Source organism: Lampetra fluviatilis, chromosome 3 (assembly GCF_964198595.1).
Source record: "Lampetra fluviatilis chromosome 3, kcLamFluv1.1, whole genome shotgun sequence".
NCBI classification, from domain to species: domain Eukaryota; kingdom Metazoa; phylum Chordata; class Hyperoartia; order Petromyzontiformes; family Petromyzontidae; genus Lampetra; species Lampetra fluviatilis.
Window position 1 is genome coordinate 18,732,987 of NC_136277.1, and position 14,810 is coordinate 18,747,796.

The 14,810-nt window shown below is 41.4% G+C and overlaps 1 protein-coding gene across 1 annotated transcript in view; it reads left to right on the forward strand.

The window, feature by feature from the left end:
* The window catches only part of LOC144953806 (immunoglobulin superfamily DCC subclass member 4-like), a 336,924-nt gene that overhangs the window by 311,519 nt on the left and 10,595 nt on the right, over window positions 1-14,810 (forward strand). The window contains exon 18 of the mRNA XM_078884448.1: window positions 6,170-6,290. Coding sequence (XP_078740574.1) covers window positions 6,170-6,290 — 121 coding nt within the window. The remainder of the gene's footprint in view (window positions 1-6,169; window positions 6,291-14,810) is intronic.

Here is a 14,810-nt window from a genome sequence, read left to right on the forward strand (position 1 = left end):
TCTCAAGTTGGCCGCACAATTATGCTCATTGGCCCCGCACACTTCTCTGCCAACCCCTCCCAGTACCCGGGTACCCCCCCCCCACCACGCCTACCACCTCACCCCCTTTCCCAGTATCATGGGTTGAACAAGAGGCCAGAAAATTTTGAAGTGGGAGGTGTCCTTCATTGGCCGCCCATGTTCCCAAAGCTCCTCCCTGCAGTTCCATGAGCCCGGCCTGCACACAGGGACGTGCAAACAACGCACATGCATTTCAGCGGGTTGCACTGCGTGGTGTGCGTGTGTGCTAGGCCCACATTTTAAAAAAGTGTATCTGGCTCAATTTTCACAAAAAGCGTCAGGACACTGAGACATCCTTTCTGAAACCCAGACTGTCTGGGGGAAAGCAGGAGGTTTGGTAAACTTAACCATCTCACCTGAAGACGGCCGCTTGTGTTGCGACCAAAACGTCGTGTTTTCTTTTACTATTTTTTCTATCCACGTGACTTTACCAAAAGAACCAGAGAGCATGGATTCCTGCAGTCACGAAAGCTTCAAATCAAGACTTAACCGTCACTTCACCACTACCGAAGACATGAATAAGCTTTTGGTTCTCTACTGCTAAGAGTTTATCTCGGAATGCAAGTACAAGTTTATATGAACTCACCACCTCTGATAAGCGCTGTTGGCTATGTACGGTGCGAAAGAAGTTAAACATATATAGAAAGATTTATCAACAATACTGCTTCAAAGTGGTGTATTGATTCACCACAACCCTCTACACTGGTGATTTGATTAATTATTGTGAGTCTGGTCTTCGATTCAATATTAAGAATGGACTCTTCTTTGTTTGATTTTCCAATCTTGGTTTTTTATTATCTAACCTATATAATTCATTTTTTGTCTGTCTGTCTGTCCGTCCGTCTGCGTACGCTCCCTTGCGGGGGATGTAGCTCTCGGACCGTGGGGTTCGCCGAGATAAAATTTTGCAGGTGGCCACGCCCCCGGCCCCGCGGTAAACTTAGGCATTTCCGATTTTTCGTCTCTAAACTTTAAATCGGCCCGATTATCGATTTAGTGCGATTTCTCTATAATTATTTATATAAATATTTATTTATTTAATATCGCCGACCGGCGCGGACCACGGCGGTTGCCCCTGGCAACGGGTAGCAACAACTTCGCTGCGGGGTGGACGCCATTTTTAATTCCCATTAAAAATATGCGCATGCATTAACACGCGACTCTGAGGTAAATTCATCAAAGTTTCACGTCCTCTTCACTCCCCCCCCACCCCAATGTGTGCAATTACTATTATAGGGTCGGTAGATAATAAAATTATAGCGATTAGACAGTATTATTGTAGCGCGGGGGGGGGGGGGGGTAACGGCCCCAGTACCCAGCCTCAGGCGGGTGGGCAATCTAGGCGAGGCCGGAGGCTCTGCACGGTACTAGGCCTCGACACGCAACTCTGTCAGGCGACGACTTTGTGGTATAAACTCGATATACCCAGCGTTGCCCGGGGGAAAAATACATTTAAAATCTTCTGAAAACTTTAAAACATAACATCCCAATGAAAATACAACTGTGTAACTAAAACTCTAAACCCGACCGCGCCAAGAATCGATTCTATGAATCGCAAAAAGGAATCCAAGGTTGTAGATTCATTTAGAATCGCCTTATTTCCGTTTAATATAAGTTGGTTATAGAGTTGATATAAACTGCTACGAATGGGAAATATCCGGCGTTGACCGGGGCTAAAATATAATTAAAAACTCCTGAAAACTTTAAAACATAACATAACAATGAAAATAAAACTCTGTAATTAAAAATGGAAACCTCCTATGCGCCAGGAATCGATTCTTTGAATCGCGCAAAGGAATCTTCGAAGGTTGTAGATTCCTTTAGGATCGCCCTTTGGCGAGGGAGAGTGGTGAGGGTGAGTGGTGAGGGTGAGTGGGTGAGTGGTGATTGGCAGAGGTGTGGACTCGAGTCATGTGACTTGGACTCGAGTCAGACTCGAGTCATGAATTTGATGACTTGCGACTCGACTTGGACTTGCATAACAATGACTTTGTCCCACCTCTGGTGATTGGTGATGGTGAGTGGGGAGGGTGATAGCAGGTACGACCTCAGTCGGTATACACTGCTGTAGTGATAGTAGATACTGCTATCGAGTTGGTAGATACCGCTATAGTAAATACTAAAACAGTCAGTATATACCACTACAGTCAGTCAATACTGCTACAGTCAGTATATACTACTATACAGTCAGTACATACTGCGACGGTGAGTAGCTACTAGAGTCAATAGATACTATTATAGAGTGAGTAGATACTGCTATAGATTTTGTAGTTACTACTATAGTCAGTGGATACAACTATAGAGTCAGCAGATACTATACAGTTAGTCGTTACGAGTATATAGTCGGTAGATACTACTGTAGGCCCAGTAAATACTACTATGGTCAGTAGTTATTACAGTCACTAAATACTACTACACAGTCAGTAGCTACTACTGGCTCAGTAGATACTACGGTACAGTCAGTAGATACTACTACAGAGTCAATAGATACCACTTCCTCTGTTGTATGTAAGGTGTTGTTAGTATATATACCTACGAGGGGTAAAGATATTTTTTGAGGGGGGGGGGAGACCACAATTTTCGGAAACATTTTGACATCAACTATTTACCCCACACTTTCTACAACTTTTTGGACTTGTGAAAGCCTCTTATATATTTGTTGGTGGAGAAATGTACAAACAGCCCACCGGGCTTTGACAATACCTTAGTATCTGTGTATATATATGTAAGGTTTTTAAGAAATATATTTTTCACCCGGGCAAAGCCGGGTACTTCCGCTAGTAATACAATAAAAAAGATGGACCAGAGACATTCATAGCCAGCTGCTCCTGGATAAGTAGCAGTGAAATCCAGAAGAAGTGTTTCCACACCACGTGTGGCAATGGATGAATCATATTTACACCCTTTGTTAGATTATTTGATGGACACATCATGGATAACTTCCGTGAGGAAAATTGTGAGTGGGCTTCTGTGAACAAAGTGACGATCTCAGTTGCGTGGCATGTAGAAGAAATCACCGTGGTGATTTAGAACATATAAGCACCGTGATAACACTGCAATTCCTATATATGTATCAAAGTAATTTTCTGGACAAATGAGCATTTAGGCAATGTTCATATCCTGTTTACATCTCTGAGCCAGTGTTGGAAATTCCACATTCCTATGGTGGGGTCGAGTCTATACATAGGAGAACAACCACTGCTGACTTCCCCACGAAGTTATATCTATTTTATCGACCCTGGAGGAATGATGGGCTGAGTCAACCCCCAATCGGAATTTGTACTTACAACTTTTAAATTGTCAGCCACTCGCTCTACCGCTGAGCCACCTGGCCAGGTTATCAAAGAATAGGAGTGGAAATTTGAGACGTGCCATGCTGTTTGACCAGGACAACACGAGATCACACGTCTCCAGTTTCAGTAGCAACCATTCATGATGCCACAATTTAATTGGTCAGTCACCACCCCACGTTTCCACAGTTCGAAATAGAAAAACAATAACTCGCGGAGAAATCCGTTTTCTACCGAAATTGAAGGGATATGTTCCGTGAACCATTGGTAAAGATTAAAGTGTTGGGACATCAATACACCCAGAACATTGCAGGTTCAAAAGGAATACAGTATGTAGAAAATTGCACCTTTTATTTTAACAGTCATTCATTGCCTTCTGTCACGCCACATACTTTTCAATCACTCCTAATCTGAATTGCTTTTGGAACACATTTAATGCCAGTCTTGAGACATAGGGTTGTTTATTGATCTTTCAAAAAAGTCAAGTCAAAGTGATTTTTTTGATCATTTGAGGATTGAGGAAGTGTCTTGGTTTACAGCCTGTTGTCAAATTCCATATTCCTACGACAGGGGGAAGTTAATTCATGACCACCCATGTTGTCTTCCCCACAGTGTAATACTAATTGTATTGATCCCAGAAGGATGACAGGCTGGGTCAACCCCTCACCAGGTCGTTTAGCTCGCAACTTATCGATTGTGAGCCACTCGCTCTGCTGCTGAGCCACCTGGTCGGTTTATAGTTGTTCACGCCGAATGCTCAATAAGTCACTGCAGACTTTTGGATGTCTCAAGTTTAGAGCTGGGCAATGCGAGGGTTGTCAACAGGTGGCATGAGACTGACAAGTTGCATGAGACCAGCGTGGTGGTGCGGGATAAATGGTACCATGTATTTATAAATGTGTGATGTGTGACTGTATCAGCGGTAGTGTAATTTATGTTGTTAAACACACGTTCAAATGGCAGATGGAGGAGTGGTAATAACGTGTGCTTCATAGCAGGAAGTCCCTGGGTTTGATTCCCGACTCAGGCGACTTTCTGTGTGGTGTTTGTATGTTCTCGCTGATCTGCAGGGGATTCCTGCGGGATCTAAGGTTTGTTGATAAAAGCGGGAAAAACACGTAAAATATAACTGGTATTGGCCAAACATTCCAATGCTGAACAATTACCTGCGAATTACTCAATTGGAATTACACATCGCAACATTACCCATGACTGCGAACAGTCGGTAGGACCCTCCTGAACAAGAGTACCAAGACGGAGTGAGGCTCTCCTGGGTAAACAAACGTAATGAATAATACAATAATGAATGCATGAAACACACAGCGTGTCCATGAATGCATTGGCCATGATTAAATCATCACAGTGAGTCTGGAATTCGAACGAGGACAATGGGAACTGCACGCACAAGCAGTTTATTACGTGAATATTTTATTCCACGAGTTTCATCCCTCCGAACCTCTCCGTATGCGCCATCGTGTTGGCAACACACATCAAGTGAAGATTTATGAGGAGTGGTAGTGTACTCAGCCTCGAATGAGTTCCTTGTGTGGTGTGTGAAATATCGCCACTAGGGAGACAAAGGCGGCCGGGCGTGTTGCTGGCAACCCACCCCCTCGTGTGCCCGTTCCGGCCTTCATGAGTGCTCGTTAACATCACGTGCCCCAACAGTCTGTTAAGGCTATACGTGGCATATTTGTGTTTGTCTTTGTCATCATAAGTACATTTGCACACTGGAGTATGCTGGGCACACCTCAGGGCTTAAACCAGCCTCAACCAGGGCTGGGATTTATTCGCTGCCATCACAACGCTCATGGCAGTAACTTCGCGCACGACTTCTGTTTCAAGAATCAGAGCTCTGCTGGGATGTGAAAGACGTTGAAAACCGCTGGATAAAACCAGAACAATGTTCTTGATGTAAAGTTGTCAATGTAAACTTTTTTTTCCGGCCGCAATTTTCTTTCGATACAAAAAACAGCCCCTATCCTTATTCGTCTGGTCGTCAAGGGAAATAATGTGGATGATTTAAACGCTTAAAAGTACGTTGTCTAAAACTACGTTGATTAACTTACCCTCAGTAAATCGTAGCCCCATTTTCATTCTGCGACTGGATGAAGACCTCGCTGGACCGTGTCAGTTAGTGGTATTTGTTTTCCGGTTAGGGGAATTTTTTGAAGAGGAAGATTTTCCACTTTTCCACTGGTATTAGTTGTGGGTTGGAATTTGATGCATAGTGCAATGTGCTAACCACTCTCACAAAAATGTAAAGTGCACCTTAAAATGCTGTAGAGCATGCTGCTGCAATTCATATTGGTTTGTTGCACGCAGACTGGCTTTTAAAGCATTTGTAGTCAACACGAATTAGTGGGCCACAATACACATGCGGGTAAAACATTCTGCACATATAAATATTGTACAAAACAACTGCTCGTCAAACCAAATAAACGTTTGTATCCGTGCGCTTCTTATAGTTCAAGGCTATCACGAAGGCTGCTACGTGGTTTGACTCAGTTGGGCAGTTTGCGAGAAATGTCCAAATTTAGCAAATTTGGAGCGTGACGCCTACACACGTGGCTAACCTTTTCTTCGATCAACATCACAGGAGCCTTAGCGTCCACTGTAAAGCAGATGGCATGCATATTCATTTTATTTCATACACCCCTCAGTATTAACCAGAGCGGCCGCTGGGCTTAAACCACGAACCTGTGCAAACAGCACCCCCACAAACCTCACTGAAAAAAAAAAACACACAAATCACCAAACACTACAAAAGACGTTTGATTCTCGCTTTTAATCATCGACGCATGCGGCTTGTTTCACAGGCATGTTCTCAAGCACCAGCTTGCACCTGTTGGTGGGCGTGATGGCCGGCGTGTGTGTGACACTGGGCGCCTCCGTTGTCTGTGGCATACGCCTTCTCCACCATCACAAAGCACGGCAAAGGTACCTCCAGGGCTGCCGCTCTTAAGCAGGAATGCTGTGAAAATATTACATTCTCCGCTGTACTCAATAAATCAATGTTCTCTAACGAGATGAAACACATCTTCTTTTGGGTCTTTCGGTAAAGGCACGTAGATAGAACAATAAAATAATGAAAGAAATCACGACGTTTCGATCGCAACACAAGCAATCGTCATCAAGGTTGTGTTGCGATCGAAACGTCGTGATTTTTTGTATTATTTTCTTGTTCTATCTACGTGACTTTACCGAAAGACCCAAAGAATGTGAATTCCTGCAGTCACGAAAGCTTTAAGTCGAGATGAAACACACTGAGATTTCTTGATGCTTTTGGAAGGAAATATAAATTTGGTTTCGCTATCTTTGTTCTCAAATATTAAATGTACTGCCTGGTTTAAACGCTTACATGGAATGGCTTGGTCGTTTAAATGACATCATAGTCGTTAATGCCTACTTCACAGTAGCCAGCATTCAAAGGTAATTCCCCCACATAAATGACAAGGAAGCATGGTAGAAATCTCACAATTGTCTTAAAGCATACTGTTCAACCAATGAAAATCCCAAACCAATGATAGATAATGTTAAATGTTTTCGACGTTGATTTACTGCGGTACATATAAGACTCGACTATTACGTTTTTACTGTGATAGTTAAATGAGGCTTCCGTGATTGATAAAAAACGCTGGTTTGACTTGTACGATATTCATGGGGGGAGAGAGGGTGGGTTGCAGACTATGTGCTGAGCGCGTATTACAGTAAACCATTACTTAAGCGTAATTTAATCAACCATACACATGATGAACTGGTTCATTTATTTTTAAACGTGGGGATTAAGTTGTACTTACATTTGTTGTAATTGATGCCGAATCATCCCCCGCACTCAGTCCGTTTGTTCCAGGACCTTTCCCCACCTTCCTCCTCCCCCTTACTTCACCGCTGATCTAATTGATTTTTTTATAACGTTGATAAACTACCAAAATTGCTTGTTTGTAACAAAGGTTTGTTCGCTTAATGAGGTTCAATTTGCAGTGTACTGATTTTGATTTGTAATTACCATACCTTTGTAGAAATAAATAGGTTAAAGCACAATTGAGAATGAATTACTTGAAGAACAACAACTTATAGTATCAATATTAGCAACACACCTTACAAATAGCATAGTTACCCCGTGCATTACAAATGTAACTGTGCCATATACATCACACCATGTTTACATCGAAATTCTAAAGATATATTAGGGCGAGCCACCATTAATTCCTCTTAACGCAGGCAATTACTTGACTGTCACTCATGTATTATGTTGAACTTCTTTCGCACCATACATAGCCAACCGTGCTAATCGGAGGTAGATAAGAATATTTGAAAACTTGCTTGCAATCAATCATACTTTCAAAGCCAACATCTTCATTGTTTTCCCTAATATGTTTGACTTTTCCAGTTTTATTAAATTTGCACTTTTGACATCATGCTATGCAACAATGTTTCCATTTTTATTATTTGGGTCTTTCGGTAAAGTCACGTAGATAGGTTCCACCTGATGACGGCCGCTTATGTTGCGTAGTTTTTTGTTTATCTTATTTTTTGAACCTATCTACGTGACTTTACAGAAAGACCCAAAATAATATGAATTCCTGCAGTCACGAAAGCTTTAAGCCAATTATTCTTTGGTTCTTTCGGTAAAGTCACGTATAAAGATTAAATAATATTATTAAATTTATTATTAATGTTATTTAATTTATTATTTTATCTTTATACGTGACTTTACCGAAAGAACCAAAGAATAATTCCTGCAGTCACGAAAGCTCCAAAATTAGGACTCTCACAGAGCAGTGCATCACCCTTTGTGTTACAACATCGCCCAGCACAGGAGATAACACAGATATTCTTTTGAGAGCAGAGAACCCTTCAAGTGACCTTTTTTATCCACACGTTAGAGGGTGCATGTTCCCACATGCCCTGCTAAAGTGAAATGTTAATCGGATGGCAGTCAAACCAATACGTTTTTTTTTTATTTGCCAGAGCGGCAGTTTAGCTGGTATGTCAGTGAAAAATGCGACGGTTGTTGTGTGCATTCATTGGTGACCAGATTGGACTCGCTACACACGAGAACAGCATTTATAATCACATGCACTTTCCCAGATTCAAGCTCAGGATATCAGTGGTGCCAATTCAATACTCTGGTGACCTTTTTTTTTCATTATTTTAAATTTTCCGACACAGATGGCACAAGAATACCACTATGCACACCAGCCTGAGACTCTTCAGACTTAATCCACAAATTAAAGAGGGGTGAAGGGAGGGGGGGTTTGGAAAAATGTGGACCCAAAACACAGAGGCATTCCTCCTCACCATGCGGAAACATCCGCTCTCATCAGAATAGCTCTGAAATATGTGGAACAATTCCACACAGCACCAGCACACTGATACTTGGCAATATTCCCACACCTCTGCCCCTCACATACTGGGCACATCTGCTGAGCAAACATAAATCATATCATAATCTCATCATAAGTTTGCCATAATGTGTTTCGTGTAAAACTTTCCATCGAGGTACGTCCTGGCCAACTCGTGCATTACACACCAATAATCTCTTTTACATACTGCCGCACTGTGTTCTCTTTTTGCCGTGAACATCTTTGAGTCATACATTCTATGCCTGTCTGCAATTCTTCCAGATAAGCTTCGGTAAATTGAGTTTTAATAGAATTGTATCCGATTAGTCGTGACATCCACATATTGGTGATGTTGTCTCTTTAATTATTTCTGTCGTATTTCGTTTTACTTTTGAGGCCGCTTTATTTGACCACGTCCTACATCTTTTTAGTTTTATTTGGTTTCGGTTTTTTCTCGAGTGAAATGCTTTACGATACGTCTTATTGTATTTGTACTGACGTCTTTTTTGACTTCATAGGATCTCAAGTGGCCCTAAACATAACGTGATGATTATTGATCTAACTTTAACTCAAGCAACAAACTTGCTGTGCTTGGATCATGTGTTGGAGAAAACAGACTCTCTTCCAACTATTGGCATGACCATTCCAATAAACTAAACTATTCAAATTATTTTTCTTTTTACCAGGCACGGCCAATTGAGCTATAAAGCTCTATTTCAGAAGCGACCTGGCCACAAATAATAGCTTAATTAAGTGGATTATCACGTGGAAATGTATTGCTGCCAAATACTGTAAACACATGTTGATTCTAAATATAAAGTTTCATATTACATACAAATGTAAAACGAAACTTACTCGTTAAATTGATATCGATAAATTCATTATATGATCACATTCATTGTCTTTATGACAGGTATATACCGAAGCAATTGTACAAACATTGTGCATATTGACTCACAAACTCAAGTAACATATGCACACATGCATGCATGCACACACAGACAAATACAAATATGCTGCTGATGCATTGAGTTTAAATTATCACTAAGGAGAGCATGTTGAAGATAGAAAAAAAAACTACTGAAATAAATATTTTAACGAAACTAAAAATATATATTTTAATTTTACCAAGTAAAGCCTATTGAGCTTCATAGCTCCTGTTGAGAATTGACCTGGCCAGAAATGATAGCTCAACGAAGTGGCTTATGTGGAAATGTGTAGCAGCCAAATACTCTCAACGCATGTTCCTAAATGTGGAGGGAAAAGCCAGAGGACCTGGAGAAAAACCAACGCGACCACAGGGAGAACATGCAAACTCCAAATATACAGGCGTCTGGGTTTAGATCGAACTCACAACCTCCTGTATACCAGGCGAGGCATTTGATATCTCGCCACCGTGGCGCCCAATGATATTGGGAATAACTGAGCAAAGTTTGTTCTTCAAGCATAAAAATGATTTCCATTATAAATATGAAGTAACTTCTATTCTGACATTTCACCTGTTGGAAACCCGCGTGGGGCTAGCACGGAGTTGAGACGGAATTAACGATGATGAAATGTTTACAAATAAACGGGGCGAAGTTTGTGCTCAGTGTGCAGATAAGATGTGGCAAGCCTTTCACACACAATGCATATGCATACATTTAGTGGGGTTCTCACCAATCTGCAGTGATATCCTAGCAAAATATTGCATTACCTTACCGTTGATACGAACTATTTTCTGTCCAGGTGGATTGAGTTTACACCTGGTACAGAGTTTTTGCCGGTGAAAAAGTAAGACATTTGATTCGTATGCTCCTCAACGGAGCTGTTGGTGTGAAACTTTTATAAATCCACACATTTATAAAGAGCAGCATGTTCTTATAGTGCACAGGAATCGAGCTCGGGTCACTGGGTCCATAGTGCAGTGTGCTAATCACGGCACCACCACTACTGTCAGTGGTAAGCGATGTGATTGATATCTGAAGAGGTCTTGGGACTCACTTCACTCACCCACATCAATCACTGTGGTGAATATTGCACAAACATCCCACATGACTGACGTGCTGGGGAGGCCTCCATCCTGTAGTGCATTGTCAGAGGGCTGAAAATTAATTATAGATTTGAAGTTTTCGTGACTGCAAGGGTCCATACTCTTTGGTTTTTTCCGTAAAGTCACGTAGGTAAAAAAAAGAAACTTAATTAAATCACGACGTTTCAGAGGCAACACAAGCTTCCGTCTTCAGGTGGAACCGTCACAGCAAAATTACAGTAAACTGTATACAGTAAAGGTAATTTTGATGTGACGGTTCCACCTGAAGATGGAAGCTTGTGTTGCCTCCAAAACGTCGTGATTTAATTTATTTTCTTTTTTACCTACGTGACTTTACGGAAAAAACCAAAGAGGGCTGAAAATTTGTTTTCATCATTGTTATTTCTGAAGCGCATCCCATCATCTAAATGGCTATACTTTATCCATCGAGCAACCATTTGCCACAGTCAGCACTCACGCTGAATACATTGATGCCACCAACTCAACTACACAGGCCACAAGGTACCCCGGCATGTTCAAATATTTTTAATACAAAGTTGTTGGTGATGCATCTATGAACTCTACTTGAGGTTGCACACCATTTGAATTGTCACAACCCTGAAGTGTTGTTTGCGGAAATCCGTGTTTTTTTTCACGTACAAATGTCAATCCACTGCTGAACGAAGGCTTCCCAATACTGTATCGGTAATGGGGATTGTTTGACCATATTTCACCACACTTCTAAGTGCAGGTTCGTGAAAGGAGTTCCGAGGTCTGTTTTTCAGATATCACTCAACCACTGGCAATAGCCGCAGTCGAGAATGGAACTCGGGTGACGCAGATCGGTGTGCTAACCACTGCGTCCCTACTCCCCACCCAGGAGGAGACCCAGTTGCCCTGACATAATTTACAGCTGCACTCCACAGGACGGGCATGCGGAGATCGGAGAATGTGCCCTCGTCACATCTCGTCTTGAGCATGTCCAGGTCATGTTGAAAGAATAATAGCAATAACTTACAGTCTGTTGTCAGTTGACTGCTTTATATCATGTTAGTCGTGGGATTTTTGTTTTACTGTACCATATTTTACTTTGCTGGTCAGTGTACGTAGGTGAAGGGGGAAGGCAAACCACTGGTTCAGATATTACTTGTCACCGATGATGGCCAAATATAGGGATCGAACTTCGGTTTATGGGGATTTATCAACTAAATAAAGGATATGTCAACAACTTTTAACCGTGACTTATCGCATTTATTAAGGCTGCGCTGTAGTAAAAAAACAATAAACTGGGCATGCTGCACAACGTAGGAAAGTAGGCCGAGCACAGATGGCAGGGCATGAGCTAACAGGGCTGACGCAGTGTACAATTGTACGTGGAATTTTCACGAGTGTACATTTGAACATCTTTTAAAACAGTGAGAATTTTATAAATAATAAATAATAAAGTGATCAGAAGGCATGTAGACTAAACAATTGTTATTCTACCAGGTAAGGCCCACTGAGTTGTATAGCTCTATTTCCTAAACGACCTGGCCACAAATGATAGCTCAACGGAGTGGCACATGATGTGGATATGTATAGCAGCCAAATACTCGAAACGCATGTTTCTAAATGTGGAGGGAAATTAATGTTGAGAATATGAAAGTGTCAGGGTTTGGGTTTGAACCCGTGACCTCCTGTAGACCAGGCGAGGCAGTTAACATCACACCACCACGGTGTCCCCTGTAAAGGCAGGGAGCTAGATACATTCTGAAGCACATCCCATCATCTAAATGGTTATAGATAATTGTTGTTGTCAGTTTTAAGGTTAATAAAGTTTCACATTCCATACAAATGTAAAATGAAACTTACTCGTTAAATTGATATTGAGAAAATATTTACAGGATCACATTCATTGTCTTTATGACAGGTTTATACCGAAGCAATTGTATAAACATGCATATTGAATCGCTAAGTCAAGTAACATATGCACACATACATGCATGCACACACAGACAAATACAAATGAGAAATATTCTGCTGATGCATTGAGTTTAAATTACCAGTAAGTAGAGCATGTTGCAGATAGTAAACTAAAAACTATTGACATTTATTTTTTAATTTAAAGCTTTCGTGACTGCAGGGATTCATCTTCTTGGAAATAAGAAAATAATAAAAATAAAACATAATAAAATATTATGTTTTATTTTTATAAAATATTATGTTTTATTTGTAATATTTCATTATTTCCCTTCTACGTGACTTTACTGAAAGAACCAAGAAGATTTATTTTTTAACTAAACTTAAACATATATTTGAATTTTACCAAGTAAGGCCCATTGAGCTTTATAGCTCCTATCTTGATTTGAAGCTTTCGTGACTGCAGGAATCCATACTCTTTGGTTCTTTCGGTAAAGTCACGTAGGTAGAAAAAACAATAGATCACGACATTTCGATCGCAACGCAAGCAATCGTCATCAGGCGGAAGAAAGCTCCTGTTGAGAAGTGAACTAGCCAGAAATAATATATCAACGAAGTGGCTAATGTGGGAATGTGTAGCAGCCAAATACTCTAAACACGTGTTTCTAAATGTGGAGGGAAAAGCCGGAGGACCTGGCGAAAAATCCACACGACCATGGGGAGAACATGCAAACTCCAGATATACAGGCATCAGAAGAAAACAGTCCAAAACACATTCCGCTGTTATAAAGTATGTTTAATATCCTTCTTGCCACATCTATGAACTTGTTTACGAGCGAGCTTTCACAATGATAAAATGGCAACCTTTCTCACCGGTTTCTTACAAAATCATGCATGCATTCACATGAGCCTCCCGAAAACAGACACTGGACACGAGCAGGAGGGACAACAAAGGTCAAAGCTGCATGCACTTTAAATGACCTCCCTCGGGTGAAATCCGATCTTGTATCGCGCAGTCTTTGTGGAAATGGTGGACAAGTAGGGGACTGTGAGTCCCAGGTGCTCCTCCACTTCCTCCTTTTGGCTCTGTCATCGCATGCCCTGAGCTGAAACAACAGAGAAAGGCCAGTAGGGCTCAATACATCTCATATGATGCGTGACTGGTGCACTGAATTGTGACACTACACAAATATCCAGTGTTATATGACAAGTGGTAGCGCAATGATTAGTGCAATGCGCTGTGACCCTAGTGACCGAGTTCAATTCCCGACCATTGCTTAAAATATTGGGCTATAATCTAACCAATCCTGTACCTCACCTAGGCCTACTTAGCCTTAAATCAGTACCTAATGTGATGTGTAAAGCTTAGTATGGAGATATGAAGACGGTTGAGCCGGATTCTGACCACACCACCCCGTCGTGTGCTGTGGTGGCCTAACCCTTCCCTCAACATTCTAGACAGCCATACAGAGTACTTTTTGTGTGTGTATATGAGCTGCGACAGTGGGTGAACTGCACGACAGTCTTAGGAACTTGGTTCAACCCCTGGCCAAGAATAACATCGGTGGTATCTGAGCATATCCTGGGCCTTCTCTAGGTTGGCTCAGCTCTAAATGACAACTGGAGTGGACATGGTGCTGACCACACCACTCCCTCATGTTCTGTGTCTGTCAAAAAACACTTTTGGCCTCATGGTCTACAATGACAGAGGTGGGATCGTTGTATTTGTGTGCGTTCATGGGTGGATGGGAAACATTGCATGCGACTGTTACGTTTGAAAGATAAAACCCGAATATTTTATTATATTTAAACTGACGCATTTGCTCCAAATATTCAAATACATTTGCATGAATAACCCAGTCCTTTTTTTTAAGATTAGGAATTTGAAACAATTCTGTCATGTGGACATATGATGCTCGATTTGAAATTCTCTACGAGCACACATAAACTTCATGGCAAAATTTTGCCCATCTCTGGCTATGACCACAAATATAAAAGTATTTTGTATTGACTCAAGACGAGATTCAAAGTTCTGGGTTGCCTGAGGTCAGAGATGAAGATTGATTATTGCAGCCTCGTTTGGCCCACGACAGCTGTAATACTATCACTCGTGTGTTAGCCTACAAACCTACATACAGCTGATTGTGTGTGTGACTGACTGATGATAGGAATTAGAATAACGTTCGTGATAAAATAAACAGA